This window comes from Diadema setosum, chromosome 4, assembly GCF_964275005.1.
Source record: "Diadema setosum chromosome 4, eeDiaSeto1, whole genome shotgun sequence".
Taxonomy (NCBI): domain Eukaryota; kingdom Metazoa; phylum Echinodermata; class Echinoidea; order Diadematoida; family Diadematidae; genus Diadema; species Diadema setosum.
Window position 1 is genome coordinate 37,591,652 of NC_092688.1, and position 14,414 is coordinate 37,606,065.

Below are 14,414 nucleotides of genomic sequence, written 5' to 3' on the forward strand. Positions count from 1 at the left end.
TAGAGTACAGATACAGAGAGCTGAGAAAGATTGTAAAAGGATTCTGTAAATGATATTACATCCTCACGTTTAGAATCACTTTGAAATCTCTCTGTACTATTTGCATCTGTACTCGGCACCACAGAAACATGTGGGTGTCAAATGAATCAGGGCAAGAAACATTTCAAGGGAAGGAGATGGGTTGCTATGTAAACCCCCCCCCCCCCAAAAAAAAAAAAAAAAAAGATTTGTCACTCAAGAATACTTGTCACTGCATTGCATCACTTACATTTATTGTTTGATCATATCTAAATGTGTAACATGTGAGAAAGCCATTACATAACTATAAATAATGCTCCACAAATCTACATTTTCATGGTCAGCAACTTTCACCTCATTTTGAAAGAGCAGGGAACATACCGACACGGGGGAAAAAAGTACAATGTACAAGCATTTCATGAGAACACAAAACTTGTCATTTCCCCACTTCAAAATGTCATAGGAAAATAGGAAATGGATATGAATAGAAACAAGCTACATTAGTGGCAAAAATATGATTTACAGCTTCATGACCTATCACTCTCATTAGGCATTTCCCTTCTCTATTTACAATTTATGAACGTTCAGTCTACCGGTATATGCTCTGCTTGAGTAGCATAAACATACTAGTATTGAATTATTATTACAACAGATTAGGACAAGATAAATACTATGTACAATAACCACATGCAGGAGATGTAAATCAAAGCTACAAGAAAAGAAACAAATGCGGCACTATATTTGAACACATTAAAATTTGTATCACTGCAATACTCTCAAACTCAATAGTTTGTTCTAAAGATAGATAGTAAGATACTAAGTAAAACAGAATACATGACAAGCATCCAGAGTCTTGTAGAAATGGTTTCTGAACTTGACTTCTGGATTCTACTCAGAGGTGTAGCCATGGGTAATACAGTGCAACATACAAGAAAAATAATCCCAATTCCAGTCCCTCAAATGTCACACTTGAAGATCCAAGAAACAAATTTTATATGTCCTCGAATCCCCTGTACACCTCGGATGGATAAGAGTAGGGGATGGTTGTGACGGCACATGAAGGAAGGCGAACACGAACCCTCCTGCCCAGAAAACCCCAACACCACTGAGCCAGCTGGCTGTATGCAATGTGCCTTGATCGCCTGCAAAAAAAAAAAAAAAAAGAGGAAATACAAGAAAGACAAGGGGGTTAGCAAGCATGTTAATACACTTGCATATTATGTCAATACTTGAATGCATAGGCATAAAATTGTTTTTCCCCCCTTTTGATTTGTTCATGAATACATTATTCTCTTTAAACATCACAGGATTTGATGTCATAGCATTGTACATGTAATTACCGAAAAGGCCTGAGGCTATAACATAGCTAGACAGAGAAGATCCCCCCCCCAAAAAAAAAAAAAAAAAAGAGAAAAAAAAAAACAATAATAATAATAATAAAAATGAACAGGTCCTAAGGAGGACCATGGAACCATGAAAATTACTTTGTTATACTATGGTACAAAAACACAAATTTTCATATAAAGAGCTGGGACCTGCAAAATGTTTAGATACAAAACATGTAACACATTGTATTAGCACTTTGTTATTTTTTTTTTCCAACTAAATGAAGTTCCACTGTACAACCTTATAACATGGTTTATGAATTATACTCTTACTTATCTGCAGTTATTTGCTATGAAAAATGTAACTAAAAGTGTTCATTGTTGTTTCGAACTACTTCCAATTTGGGGACATGTCAATAACATTTTTTATTTTACTGATGATACATAACTTTGTTATAGTGTAAACCATTCTCACAAATTTGATAAACTTTTAAAGTTCAATGGCGTGCATGTAGTAGCACATTTGCACTAGTATAGGTACTCACTCATTCTCAGTTACATCCTTCCGGTGGTGACCCTCATACTGCTGTACATACTGAAAATACGCTGTCTCCAGTACCCACTTGTCTAGACATACTGGCTGGTATCCTGGGTGCTCCGTGATGCAATTCAGGTCCTCCTCACCGTCAGTGTAGTCATTCATCTTCCTCACCAGTACAGGAATTCTTTGCAGCATATGGACTCCCTCACTGACTGCATTGGGATACACCCACAACTGCATGAACACCTGTATTATCAAAATAGAAAGCATGAATATAAAGTGATGCTAAAAGAGGTTGTATTATGTAGTTACTTCTGCAACAGTGAATTGTCTGCACACATTAATACATGAAATAGCCATGCGAGCATGCAGCATACATGTACATGTACTATTCACATCCAAAATTGCTGGGCTGCCATCTAGAAGTTGAGATGACCTCCGCAAGATGTTGTGTTATACACGCAAAATATCTACAAAATGAGTCTATCACTATACATATACCAGAGGCGTCTCCCATAAAAACACCCCATTGTTTGTGAACGTTGGCTTGCCACCCCATGGCAATGCTCACCTGCTATATGCACATGTACTGTACTAAGTTTGTGGTAATCATCCACTTTAGTGGAATGTATATTTTTTGGTTGCCTGGCTTATTTCAGTTGAGGGTTTATTCCCTTCAAGTTTACCCAAGAGCTAAGGCTAAATATATCAACCAAATACATACAATGTATATCCCACTAAAGTGAATGATTGCCATAATCTCTATGCAGTAAGTAGCAGTTATTGGCACTATCATAAGATATAGAGCTTTGTCACTCCAATGCTGTGTATTTTCTGCTGTAGTGGCAATATTTATACATGATCTAGTGATTTGGAGACTCTACTTCATACTTTTACGAGAAGATAATCATAAAAGTTACTTAGGAAGAAATTACAGCTATAGCTATAGCGTAGCCGTAGGTCTATCACAAGTACATGTACCTGGTAGACCTCTACTAGTAATAGGCCTAGGCAACTGTTCTTCTTTGTGTCACCAGCAGCCCACTTCCGAAGCTTCTTTCACTTTTGTTCTGAATAATATCTCACTTTATACTATAAAGTATAACGTACAAAATAAGACTTCGGTAACTGATGTTAGGCCCTATGTTGTCCTTTTTCAAAACATAATTTCAAACTTTCAAAGTATATGTAACAAACGTTAGACTATGGATCAACAAATGAGCATAATACATTTGAAACTATGACTGGTAATGAGAAGTACAAGTTAACTTTAATTTACCAGTTTATTTCCCAGTCTCACTGTACTGCTCCTGCAGCAGCAGGCGCAGTGCGTCGCCGTCAAGATCAGCGGCACGAGCTTCAGCATCTTCGCCGAGCCCGCCCGGAGGAGCGTCCACCGACTCGGCCTCAGCCTGACATGGGCCTCCACCTCTGCAAGCGGCTCAAACAAATAGATCTAGGGCCGCTGGCTCGTCTCCACTGTCGTCATCTGATTCCTCCATCTCAGATTCGGGTTCAGACCACCAAATCCGACTCAAGCCCCAGATCCATTGTCAAGAAGCAGCGTTTTCTCAAATTTTCAGAGCTACAAATTCAGTCCGAACGCAGACGCTAAGGATCCGGGCTAACTCGGCCCACGGGACAACTCGTCCCACCCGTCGAGGGTGGGCCGAGTTGTCCCACCCGTTGGTATCGATAGTGATCGTGAGCGCTTGTCTGTGTTTGAGGTTATTTTGTCTTTGTGACGTCTTTTTTAACCGTAACTTTTATGGAATTGTGCTCAGTGGTTTCTGTAAAGAATATTTGCCAACTTTTGGGGGATACAACGACGTAAAAATGAAATTTCAGACGTTTTTTTTTTTAACAAAAACACACACACACACAACACACACATAAAATAACAATTTTGATGCATGCTGTATTGTTGGCAATTATCATGTGACTCGGATGACACTATTCGCTATGTTGGGACACTGCTCCTTAATTTACGAATATGTAATATTTGTGAAATAATACGAGTTTTAATATGTGAAAATGTCACTTTTTTGTGTCTGAAATGATTTACTAGTACTATGGTGAAGTCTGTTTTCAAAGTGATATTTATTCAATGTACTATAATTGCTAACAGAAATACTGTTGTTACTGCTAATGATTGACAAATTGCCCTACACGTACATCGATATAAATGTTTATGTAAATATGATGATTTATAGAGATAATTATTACATCGATGTAGGGCAATTTGTCAATCACTTGCATTAAAAAACATCTCGACGGAAGAATTTCATGAATTTGAAGAAATACTGTTATACCAGTACTGAAATGAATGGAATATATAACCTTGTAACGAAAGCAGCAGATAAAGCAATAGTAAATTACATTGTGATCGAAGTACATCTATGTAGCAACCTAATCACTTTATCATTGAATTGTCATATAGACTGCACCTTGTTACAACAATGAATACTATTGGCCCTGAAATTAATTTTACATTAGTACATGTATGTTCTTTCTTTCTTTTACGCCCAAGTACCAGGTATTACTTCTCTGGCAGGATAGACCAGTAAACTCTGTGGTATTGAATTGCATGCAGACTTGTGCAGGATGGATACTGCAAGTAGTAGTAGGGCCTGGTAGGGGAAAATATGACCAGGTAAGCTCTGAGATTGTAATGTAGTACTAGTTTTGGAACTACATTGCATTAAAGATCAAAAGTGGGATTTTTTTTTTGTAACACCCATAACTTTCGACAAAGCTAATATTTCACATTTTTTCTTACCTGCGCCTAAAATTGTATTATGATGGCCTGCTATTATGTAGGCCCACGGTAAGACAGCAAACTTGAATTTGTTGAGCTTCTTGGCTATTTCATTCTTTTCAATCTCAGATCATTATATTTTGTTCAGTTTGTAATTGTATAGGTTCATAGGTTGACACACATTCTCATTGACCTGTATGCTGTTTCTTTTTATCGCCCTCATTCCTTTCCCATTCATGTGTTCATCCCTTTCACACCACACCTACTCTTTTGTTTAACATTCCATATTAAGTTCGGTAGTCCGAACTTAACTTCCCTTGTCCAGTCGGCCACTACATTGGGATGTTCGACAGTGACATAGAAAAAGAAGAAATAAGTTCTCACCTTAGCTTGTTGACACCTTCGTCCAGTTTATTTTCATTTGTAGTCATAGTGAGTTGGGTTTTTACATTTTAGTTGGTCTCTTCCATTCCTGTTACTCTCAATTTCAATTTACATGTATTTTCATATTTCTCATGAAAATAGTACAGACAAAATAAAAATGTACAGCAGTCTGTCTCAGCATGAAGTCAAAGGTGAGTTTGGAATTGGGCTATGGTACTAGAAATATGATGGGGCCTATACATACCAGCAAGTTTGTTCAGCTGCAACTTATACATGGAGAATAAGCTCATCAGGAGTCACATTCCAGCAGGGCTCCTACTGAGAACCAGACTGTGTGACCATGGTAACCGGCAAGCTGCCACGTACAAGAATTCTGAAATCAGGTACAATAATGAAGGACTTGTGGAATGTAACAGGCAGGCTGATCAATACCTGCATTCCTGGTTAGGATCCCTCCGGAGTAGAAGAATAGACAAGGAAAAAAAGCAACAAGTTTACTACCAGGTACCCGGTATGCACTTGCGTGCCGTAGCTGCTAATAAGATGTTGCTTTAAGGCTGCGTTCACATAGATGTATACTATTCGGGTATTCGGGCTTGTTTTTCGAGGGCACGCGAATAGCTTGAATCGAACGATAGGATTTCCTCACACCGGTTCACATAGGAGGGCACTATTCGAAAGTACCGAATAGCTGCGAAAAGTATAGCAAAGTGGGAATCGAGCTTGTTCGATTTTCTTGCAGCGTATACCGTCTCTCGTTTATGAAATAATGACACTTTTGGTCTGGATTTGCCCTTTAGCAAAAATAAGCATGTAGACTGACATTCTGATGCAGTTTAGAAATTGTTAATAAGATTTGCTGGGATGTAGGAGGAAGAAATCCTCACTGCATGGGATGGTGAGTTGACGGTGCGGGTGATGGTGTACTCGGTGCCCGAATAGCGAATAGTGAATACCGAATACTTCTATGTGAACGCAGCCTAAGGCTGCGTTCACATAGAAGTATTTGGTATACGGTATTCGCTATTCGCTATGCGCCGTCAAGTCGACCCAGTACACCATCACCTGCACCATCCGGATTTCTTCCTCGTACACAACCATCCCAGCAATCTTATTAAAAATTTCTAAACTGCATCAGAATGTCAGTCTACATGCTTATTTTTGCTAAAGGGCAAATTGAGACCAAAATCGTCATCATTTCATAAACGAGAAATGGTATACGCTGTTCGAAAATCGAACAAGCACGATTCCCACTATACTATTCTATGCTATTCGGCATTTTCGAATAGTGCCCTCTTATGTGAACCGGTGTTGGGAAATCCTGTCGTTCGATTCAAGCTATATTTGTGTGCCCTCGAAAACGAGCACCGTATACCCGAATAGTATACTCCTATGTGAACGCAGCCTAAGACTGTAAGAGTATGTTTGAAAGAAGGTGGTGCGGTGCAGCATATTGGGAAGTTCATTCCAATAACTAGGCCCATGGTGAACTTAATACACAATGGATTTTTTGTTTTGTTTTGTTTTATTGTTTTTTGCGTAAATTGTTTCGGGTACATGGAAGGTGATATGCATCCTCCTGACATGTTGGATATTGGTCCTATTAGTTAATTTAGATATGTTAAGTTTATGTAAATTATGTTTATGACTTGAAGCATGCAGGACTAATGTTTACATAGCTATCCATGTGCAAACTCATAGAGGAAAAATCAACAAAACACCGATGTGTACCCGGTACCTCCAACTTCATAATAAATGGGATCTGGCTTCTACACTGTGTAGCTATGGAGTAAGTTCCTGTTGGTTTGTGGGGCTGTCTCTGGTGTGCTTTGGATATCCTTTCAGCCCCTTATATGTTTTGCAAAGTCTCCATGGCCATGCCTCAATCTTGTAAGCTGCTCTTTTTTTTTTAAATCTTTACTGTAATTCTTATTTTGACTATTTGTAATCATTTTGATTTATGGTTATATGTCTTATACTGTATTGCAATCAGTGGAAAACCAATAAATACAAAAAAGATCAACAAAACACCTAACAATAATGTCAGAGCATTAATGTGACCAGAAACTAATTTTTTTGTGTAGCTTTGGTTTGTTGTTGTTGTTTTGTGTAGCTTTCCATATTTGTAGTTTACTTTTCAGACATACCCCTAATGAATTATCCACATTTAGTTTTCCACACAACCTAATTCTCTCCACTCACCTCCACACCTACGTCCTCAAACTCTTTTGATCTGTTTCCATTCATGTTCAACTTCACCTTGTGATCAACTGTAGGCCCTACCTTTATTTTCCATCGGTTCCTTCGGTCCTCGGGTGAAACTACTTTCCTCCTTTCGTTTTTGGTTGATTTGTCTATCTTATGATTTTAATATGTAAATTAACTACCCTGGAAAAAGTAAGTGGGTAGAATTAAGAAAGAGTCTACCACAGGAACTGACCGAGAACAGATCTGCTTTCTTCAGCCCCTACAGCTATAGTGAATATTCAGTTTTGAGAGGACATTGTCTGGTTTTGCGGAGTGACTGAGCATAATGTTGGACACCGAAATGAGTGTTACAATAATGCAACATTTCATGAAGTGTATCTGGATTGACATATAGGTGTACAATAATCTCATTTCCTGCGATGCACCTCACCTGGGGCAGAGTTCATCAATTGGCAACTATCTGGTAAACTACATGTATGTTTTACAGGTAGGTCAAGAGGTGAAAATCTAGAAGAAAGCAAACTATCGACTGAAGTAGACCTCTTAACTGAAGTAGGACTGAAGTCAGTGTCGTAATGGTTCCATGACATTTGCTCCTGCAACAATTGTTCACTTGAAATTCTGCATGCTAAACCAAACAAAAATTCTACGAAGGAGCATTACTCTAACCCTACTGCTATCACAATCCTAACCTTGATCCCAAGTCCTTGGAGAAAATGATACACCAGAGCAATTGTTACAAGGTCACAGGAACAAATGTTGTATTACCGTTATAACACACTATAAAATGTGGTGGAATTGAATTCACATTTTATGAATGCACACTATTCACCGATGATGAAGTGTGATGACTCTAAAAAAAAAAAAATGATGTTTTTGTCACATATGTTTTTTAATCCATAGTACAGCGCTACTTGAGACTTTCTTTTTTATTAAAGATATCAAATGTGTCTACATTGAACATCAGTGTAGATATGCACACACTAGTTCTATGTAAATATGAATTCGGAAAAAAAATACTGGTGTGCAATTCACATGAAGTATGCAGTGTTTCAAATCAAATCTCATTTGACAATTGACAAACACATTGATCACGCATAAGAAAAGAATGGGACGAGTGAAAGAGAGACGGGGAAAGGAAGCGGAAATATTGGCAGTAGGTGATCTATAGAGCCAGACGAAGAATCATTAAAAAATACAGAACTTTACAATGCAGTTGTGGAAAGAAAGCTTTGTACACAGATGATACTTGGTAATGTGATAATTAAAGATGAAAGTATTATTTCAAGTCAAATGAGAATGTTCTGTTATTCAAGAAAAAAAAAATAGAGAGGAAATGATAAAGTAATAGATGTTAAAATGACAAAACAAAATGATATGTTTAAGTCCAAGTTTGGTTCAATAGATCATCACAGTATACATAACATAGATACAGTAGAGGGAGAGAGAGAGACTTACACTGTATATACAGTACATATATAAAAAGGAAATTACAAAAAAGAAAAAGAACTTGACGGTTGGCCATTATCGTGCAGGTACAGGTGGCAGAGGATTTTTCTCTTGAATTAGGGTAAGGATTCCCATGGCAAAAATGGCAATGTCATCAAAACAAAAACAATTCCTTTTTATTTTTGAAAGTCAACACAAAAGGTAGGCCCTACAATCATAAACAAGGCCAATCTAGCTAGCACTACATTTCATTACCGGTTTCATGATATCAACCATTCAACCAAACCATCCATATCTACAGGTCAAATAACTGACCACTGGATATCAAACAATTTATTAATTTCCACGGTAATGCCCATAAACAGACTCACCCCTTGACTTTTGCTTGTTTGTTTTAAGAAAAAAGGTAACATAAATTGGACAGAAATAACTTTTGAGTAGAACGCAGATCTATACATAAAATCAGCAACAACAGCAACAACAAAACATTTAAGAGTTAAAATCAAATGCATATAATGACCTTCATATAGGTCACATCGAATGATCTGCTACATAATGTAATTTGATTTCTTCTCTGCTGGGGATACGGGTACGGGGTACGGAGTGGCTGGCTGCTCCCTCTGTGCCGTTCGCGCGGGTGCCCCGCGCCGCCCCGTGCCTCGCCGAGAGTGGGCATGGGCATGGCGCTGCTCAGCTCAACTCTGCCACAGTGATCGATGCGTGAGCGAGCTGCTGGTGGCGAGAACAGTGCGGTGCGGATACGGCAAAGATGAAATCATGCGAACAAATATCCAACATTTCACCAAACATGTGCAAAATTAAATTCCCTCGAAGATGAAATTAGTTGAAGGAACCCTGAATACACCTTCAAACATGATAAAATTGATATTTTTACGGAGATTTACTGACAAAACAACAGCTAAAACTTAGCTGGGCCGAGTTAGCCCACCGCGCGAAATGAACGTGAACCTATGGGGATCGCAAACCGCGATAAAAACGTCTGAAATTTCATTTTTACGTCGTTGTATCCCCCAAAAGTTGGCAAATATTCTTTACAGAAACCACTGAGCACAATTCCATGAAAATTACGGTTAGAAAAGACGTCATAAAGACGAAATAAACTCAAAGACAGACGAGCGCTCACGATCACTATCGATACCAACGGGTGGGACAACTCGGCCCACCCTCGACGGGTGGGACGAGTTGTCCCGTGGGCCGAGTTAGCCCGACCCCGACGCTAACACTTCACTGTAACACGTTAGCGAATCCAACAACGCCAGTCGCGCTAGTCAGTCGTATATTGATCAAACTATTGTGTACGCAAGACAATGCTCGTGTTAGCAAGTGCCCGAGTATTAGAGCGGAGAAATAAAACGCCTGTATTGACGTCTACGTATGCAACACATTTTCGCACTAACAGGTTCGGGCAGAATAAAATAACGTTGACTATAAATAAGATAAACTGGGTAAAATATGGGCCCAAATCAAATTACACCGTATGTGTATGTAGAGTAATGTTCAAATTCCTTAAACATGGGCTTTTCCCCTCAGTTTACAATTTCAATACTTCATAATCGTGCTTTCAAAAGAGGGCAAAATTATCGCTCACACGTATTTTTTTAACACGCAGTGCAAGGCAGATATGCGAGCTCCTTCGAAGGCGAGCTGGCTCGTATATTCTGGTTGTGACGTATACACACATCTGTCAATCACCCGCCGCTGAGCCGGATATTTTTAGGGGCGTTCCCGATAGACTTGGGTTTTGGCATTTTTTCGTGAAAATGAATCATATTTTTGAAAATCCAATGACGGATTCGAACTCAGACGTACACAATACGTGTAATTAGCCTTTGTTTACATTTTAAAATAGTATACCTTTAAACTACCACATCAAAATCTCTGCAAGAACTGCACGACCCCCCCCCCCCAAAAAAAAATAAATAAATAAATAAATTAAAAAAAAAAATAAACAATTGGTTATTCAAGAGGGAAAAAAGGCCGTGTGAATGCTCTGTATTGGCAGAATACAAGAATGATAGAAGAAGAATAATGAAACTACAAATCCGTCGATTTCAACTTTTCTCCCAGGTACAGGTCTATGAAATCACGTCTAGTGACGTGTACTTTCCACAATACGACTATTAATAGGCCTAGTGTGTGTACGTACTTAAAGGACAAGTTCACCTTCCTAAACATGTGGGTTGAGTGAATGCAGCAATATTAGTAGAACACATCAGTGAGAGTTTGAGCAAAATCGGACAATCCGTTAAAAAGTTACGAATTTTTGAAGTTTCTGCTCAGTCACGGCTGGATGAAAAGACTACTATAGCTTGTGATATCACATGAGTACAACGATATGAAGAAAAAATAAAGAAAATTATACATATTTCCATTTTTCTCGCATAACAAAAGAACACTCGACTTCTCTCTTTCAGAAGGCAGGGGGGACATTATTACCCTTAACATACATCAGTAGCAAGTCGAAGAAATGTGCACTTTATTCAAAAAGTAAAGTTTTGTGAAATTCTCTTTTTATTTTCCTTATATAGTTGTACGCATGTGACATCATACACTGTAGTAGTCTTCTCTTCCAGCAGTGACTGTGCAGATACTTGAAATATTTGTAACTTTTGAACGGATTGTCCAATTTTCCTCAAACTTTCACTGATGTGTTCTACTAATATTGCTGCATTCTCTCAATCCTTATGCATATGAAGGTGGACTTGTCCTTTAATGGGAGTAGGGAGACATCGTGTGACACAAAGTGATTCTTCTACATACGATATTACTCATCCAAACGCTGAACTTGAAATCTCTTATTTAATTATTATTCTCATTGGAGCTGATGTTTACTAGGTGGGTCCAAAACTTGGCCTGCGTAAATGACGTAATGCAAATGGAAATAAAGAGAGAGAGAGAGAGAGAGAGAGAGAGGTAAATACTATGAAGACAAGGCCTGCGAATGTTTATATCGGGAAGTAGTTGTGCAGTGTGCTTTTGAATATGCAAAAGAAAAGGAAAATGAAGCAATTTCGGAAATATATTGAAGAGAGACAACGCTACATTCGGGAATACGATTGTAGCAACAACAACAACAACAACAACAACAACAAAAGAAGGACACTGTTAATTTTGCATGTGATAAAAGTTTTACAGGCTATCATGAAAATCATACAAATCCCATTTAATAACAAACATACACACGTACATAAAACCTCTACACGAATTCTTATTTCCTCTACATTTCAAACACAGAACTATACAAAATAGACAAATTTACTATTACCATCGCACAAATGGTAAATTCCGGAAGAGTGGACATCCCATATAGCTGCAGGCCTCTTGAAACAAGTAATATTTATTCGAAGCTTAATTAAACAACGTATAATGTCGAATGTATTACTGTATTTTGATTGGAATGGTGAACCGTGCATGCAATACTGAGATGTTATTAGATTGTGTATCCTATTTTTTTTTTTAATGATTGACGGGTATTAGAATTAGTTTTCACGAGAGGAATATTGCAGATATTCGACTAAGGCTCAAACCCAATTTCATTTTCCAAGCAGGGTGCAAACCTAATTTCATTAATCGGCCAAGGCCCAAAACTCAAATTCATGAAGCGAGAAAGGTGCCAACTCTATATCATTTCTCGATTAGGGTGTGTTAAACCCCAATTCCACTGCTCGAGCAGACTGCACAATGCCGGAGTGTTCCGTGAATCGTGTTCCGTGAACAATGTATACATGATCGGGTTGATTCGATTCGATTTTAAGGTCACATGCAGTTTTTAAGTCTAATCCCGAAGCAGGACTAGCAGCTCATTACAACGGAAACCATCCTTATGATCCTCGAAAACGTAGTCACTCTCCATCAAATACATAATGAGTGTAAGTATATACATATAAGTATATAAACTGATAAAAAATGATTGCGGAAATAGGCAAAAAGCGACAATATCCTATGAGTTATACAATGATAATGAAGAGTCACATTCCAAGACACTTTGTATGCAATTTCCAAGAACTATGAGGTAATATCCTTACAATAAACATTGAATTCGTTAATGTTATCATACTGTACACACAGTAATCGGGTTACTCGTCTATAAACAACAGCACTTTGTTCCTATATTATATGCATGTGTTATAGGTAGCTCAATTACAAAAGCCTCTATACATGTAAAACTGTCTTGCCACGAAATATATCATTACTAAATATCAATCGAAATAGCTCAATGTTAACAAATTAACTATGAGAGCGACAATTGTGAAAAGCAAATTTCAAAATAATCTACAGGTATGCATTCGGTTAGACGAATATCATTCAAGAGTCGGCTTTGACTGGCGAAGAATGATGATTTTATATTCCTGTCTTTATGTGCCAAACGAATGCTGTGGTAAAACTCCATGTGCAATGTAATATAATCATCTTTGTGTCACGTCCTCGTTCTTCATCTCCATCGAGGGTCTATGACGTATTGTATTTTTGGTTGTTGTTTTTAAACACAATATTCGTCTCATCAGAAGTAATTCGAAGATTGCTTTAAAATCAAAATCAAATTATTGTACAAAATGCGCGATACAAATTCATGACTCAATGATTATAAATATTTGTTAACGTTCTTACAACTTTGGGAGAGTAATGGCATCGCTTCTTGATGTCAATGTAGAAGGTTTTACTATGGATCTTGTATCCACAGGTGGACACGTGCGAACATAATGAAATCAGGACAGTCTTCCAAATGCATTGCTCTTCTTCACAATATTGTTAAGCACGTCGCCTGTGTATGTGTGAGCGTGTGTGCATGAGTGCATGCGGTGTTCTTTTTTTGTGTGTGTTTGTGGGTGTGGTTTTTTTTTTTCAGTATAATGTATGCTTACACTCTTGCCAGCTGTTCGTAATCCATGCTCCTCATGAGTCAATAAAATGTATTGTGCATGAATTGAATACAACGTCTTTGAAAACAGAACACAAAAATTGTATCTATACAAGACCGGTCAACAAGGTATATCTTTCAACCATAAAAGAGAATCTTCACAAGTTTAATACTATCACAATGTTGGAGCAGGGACTCAAGAAGGTATCCGTCGTGTTTGAGTTTTGAGCGCTTTCTGAATGTGTTTTTTTTTTTTTTTTCAACTTTGGTCGGGATATCAGGCACATGCCTCAGATAAGAAGCCTTTATAACGAAATTTCGGTTTCAAATAAAAAAAAAAATCAGTCCCCAACATTATCAACTCTATGTTTTTTTTTTTCTTTTTATTGTTTATTTGTTCGATTATAACAAAATTTCGAGAAAAAAAAAAAAACCAAAAGAAAACTGCCGGTCCCGATGACTTTGGTATAACGGGAGTCGACTGTATTTCAGCTCAGCTCACTGAGGCTCTCTGAGTCCTGGTTGTGGGGTTGTCCAGGATTCCTCACTACCATGATTTTTTGTTGTTGTTGCAATGTTTCACTATATGTCCCGTCCTCCGTTCTTATTCATTCTTATCCCTTCTCGACTACTTTCCCGATTCGAATGTTGCTTCAATGTCTTTCTGCTAGTGTCCTTTCGTTCTGGTCCATGTTCTCATTCTCTTCCTTCCATCACTTCCTTTTTTTTAATACTTTTTTGCTCACCCCCACCCCTTCGGTTCTTCAGTTCAGTTTGATTCTATTTCTGCATTTTTTTTTCAAGGAAGACGTATATTGAAAACTAACAACACGAGTATCTGACAATAGAATA

General features: G+C 37.9%; 1 protein-coding gene across 1 annotated transcript; it reads right to left on the bottom strand.

Annotated features, from left to right (window-relative positions):
* Positions 1–257: 257 nt before the first annotated feature.
* On the bottom strand, positions 258–14,116 carry LOC140227840 (uncharacterized). Its single transcript, XM_072308234.1, has 5 exons — positions 14,065–14,116; positions 9,284–9,415; positions 3,164–3,315; positions 1,889–2,130; positions 258–1,160 (listed from the first exon to the last, which is right to left on the bottom strand). Exons 1-5 carry the CDS (start codon positions 14,114–14,116, stop codon positions 1,010–1,012), a joined length of 729 nt encoding a protein of 242 aa, XP_072164335.1. The 3' UTR covers positions 258–1,009.
* Positions 14,117–14,414: the final 298 nt, after the last annotated feature.

Excerpts from the sequence above, each read along its gene's own strand:
- LOC140227840 (XM_072308234.1), bottom strand. The coding sequence starts at position 14,116 with ATGGTAGTGAGGAATCCTGGACAACCCCACAACCAGGACTCAGAGAGC. Across the intron at positions 9,416-14,064 it reads CCAGGACTCAGAGAGCCTCA|CAGCTCGCTCACGCATCGAT; the intron begins GTGAGCTGAGCT and ends TCTCGCCACCAG. Across the intron at positions 2,131-3,163 it reads TGAGACTGGGAAATAAACTG|GTGTTCATGCAGTTGTGGGT; the intron begins GTAAATTAAAGT and ends TTGATAATACAG.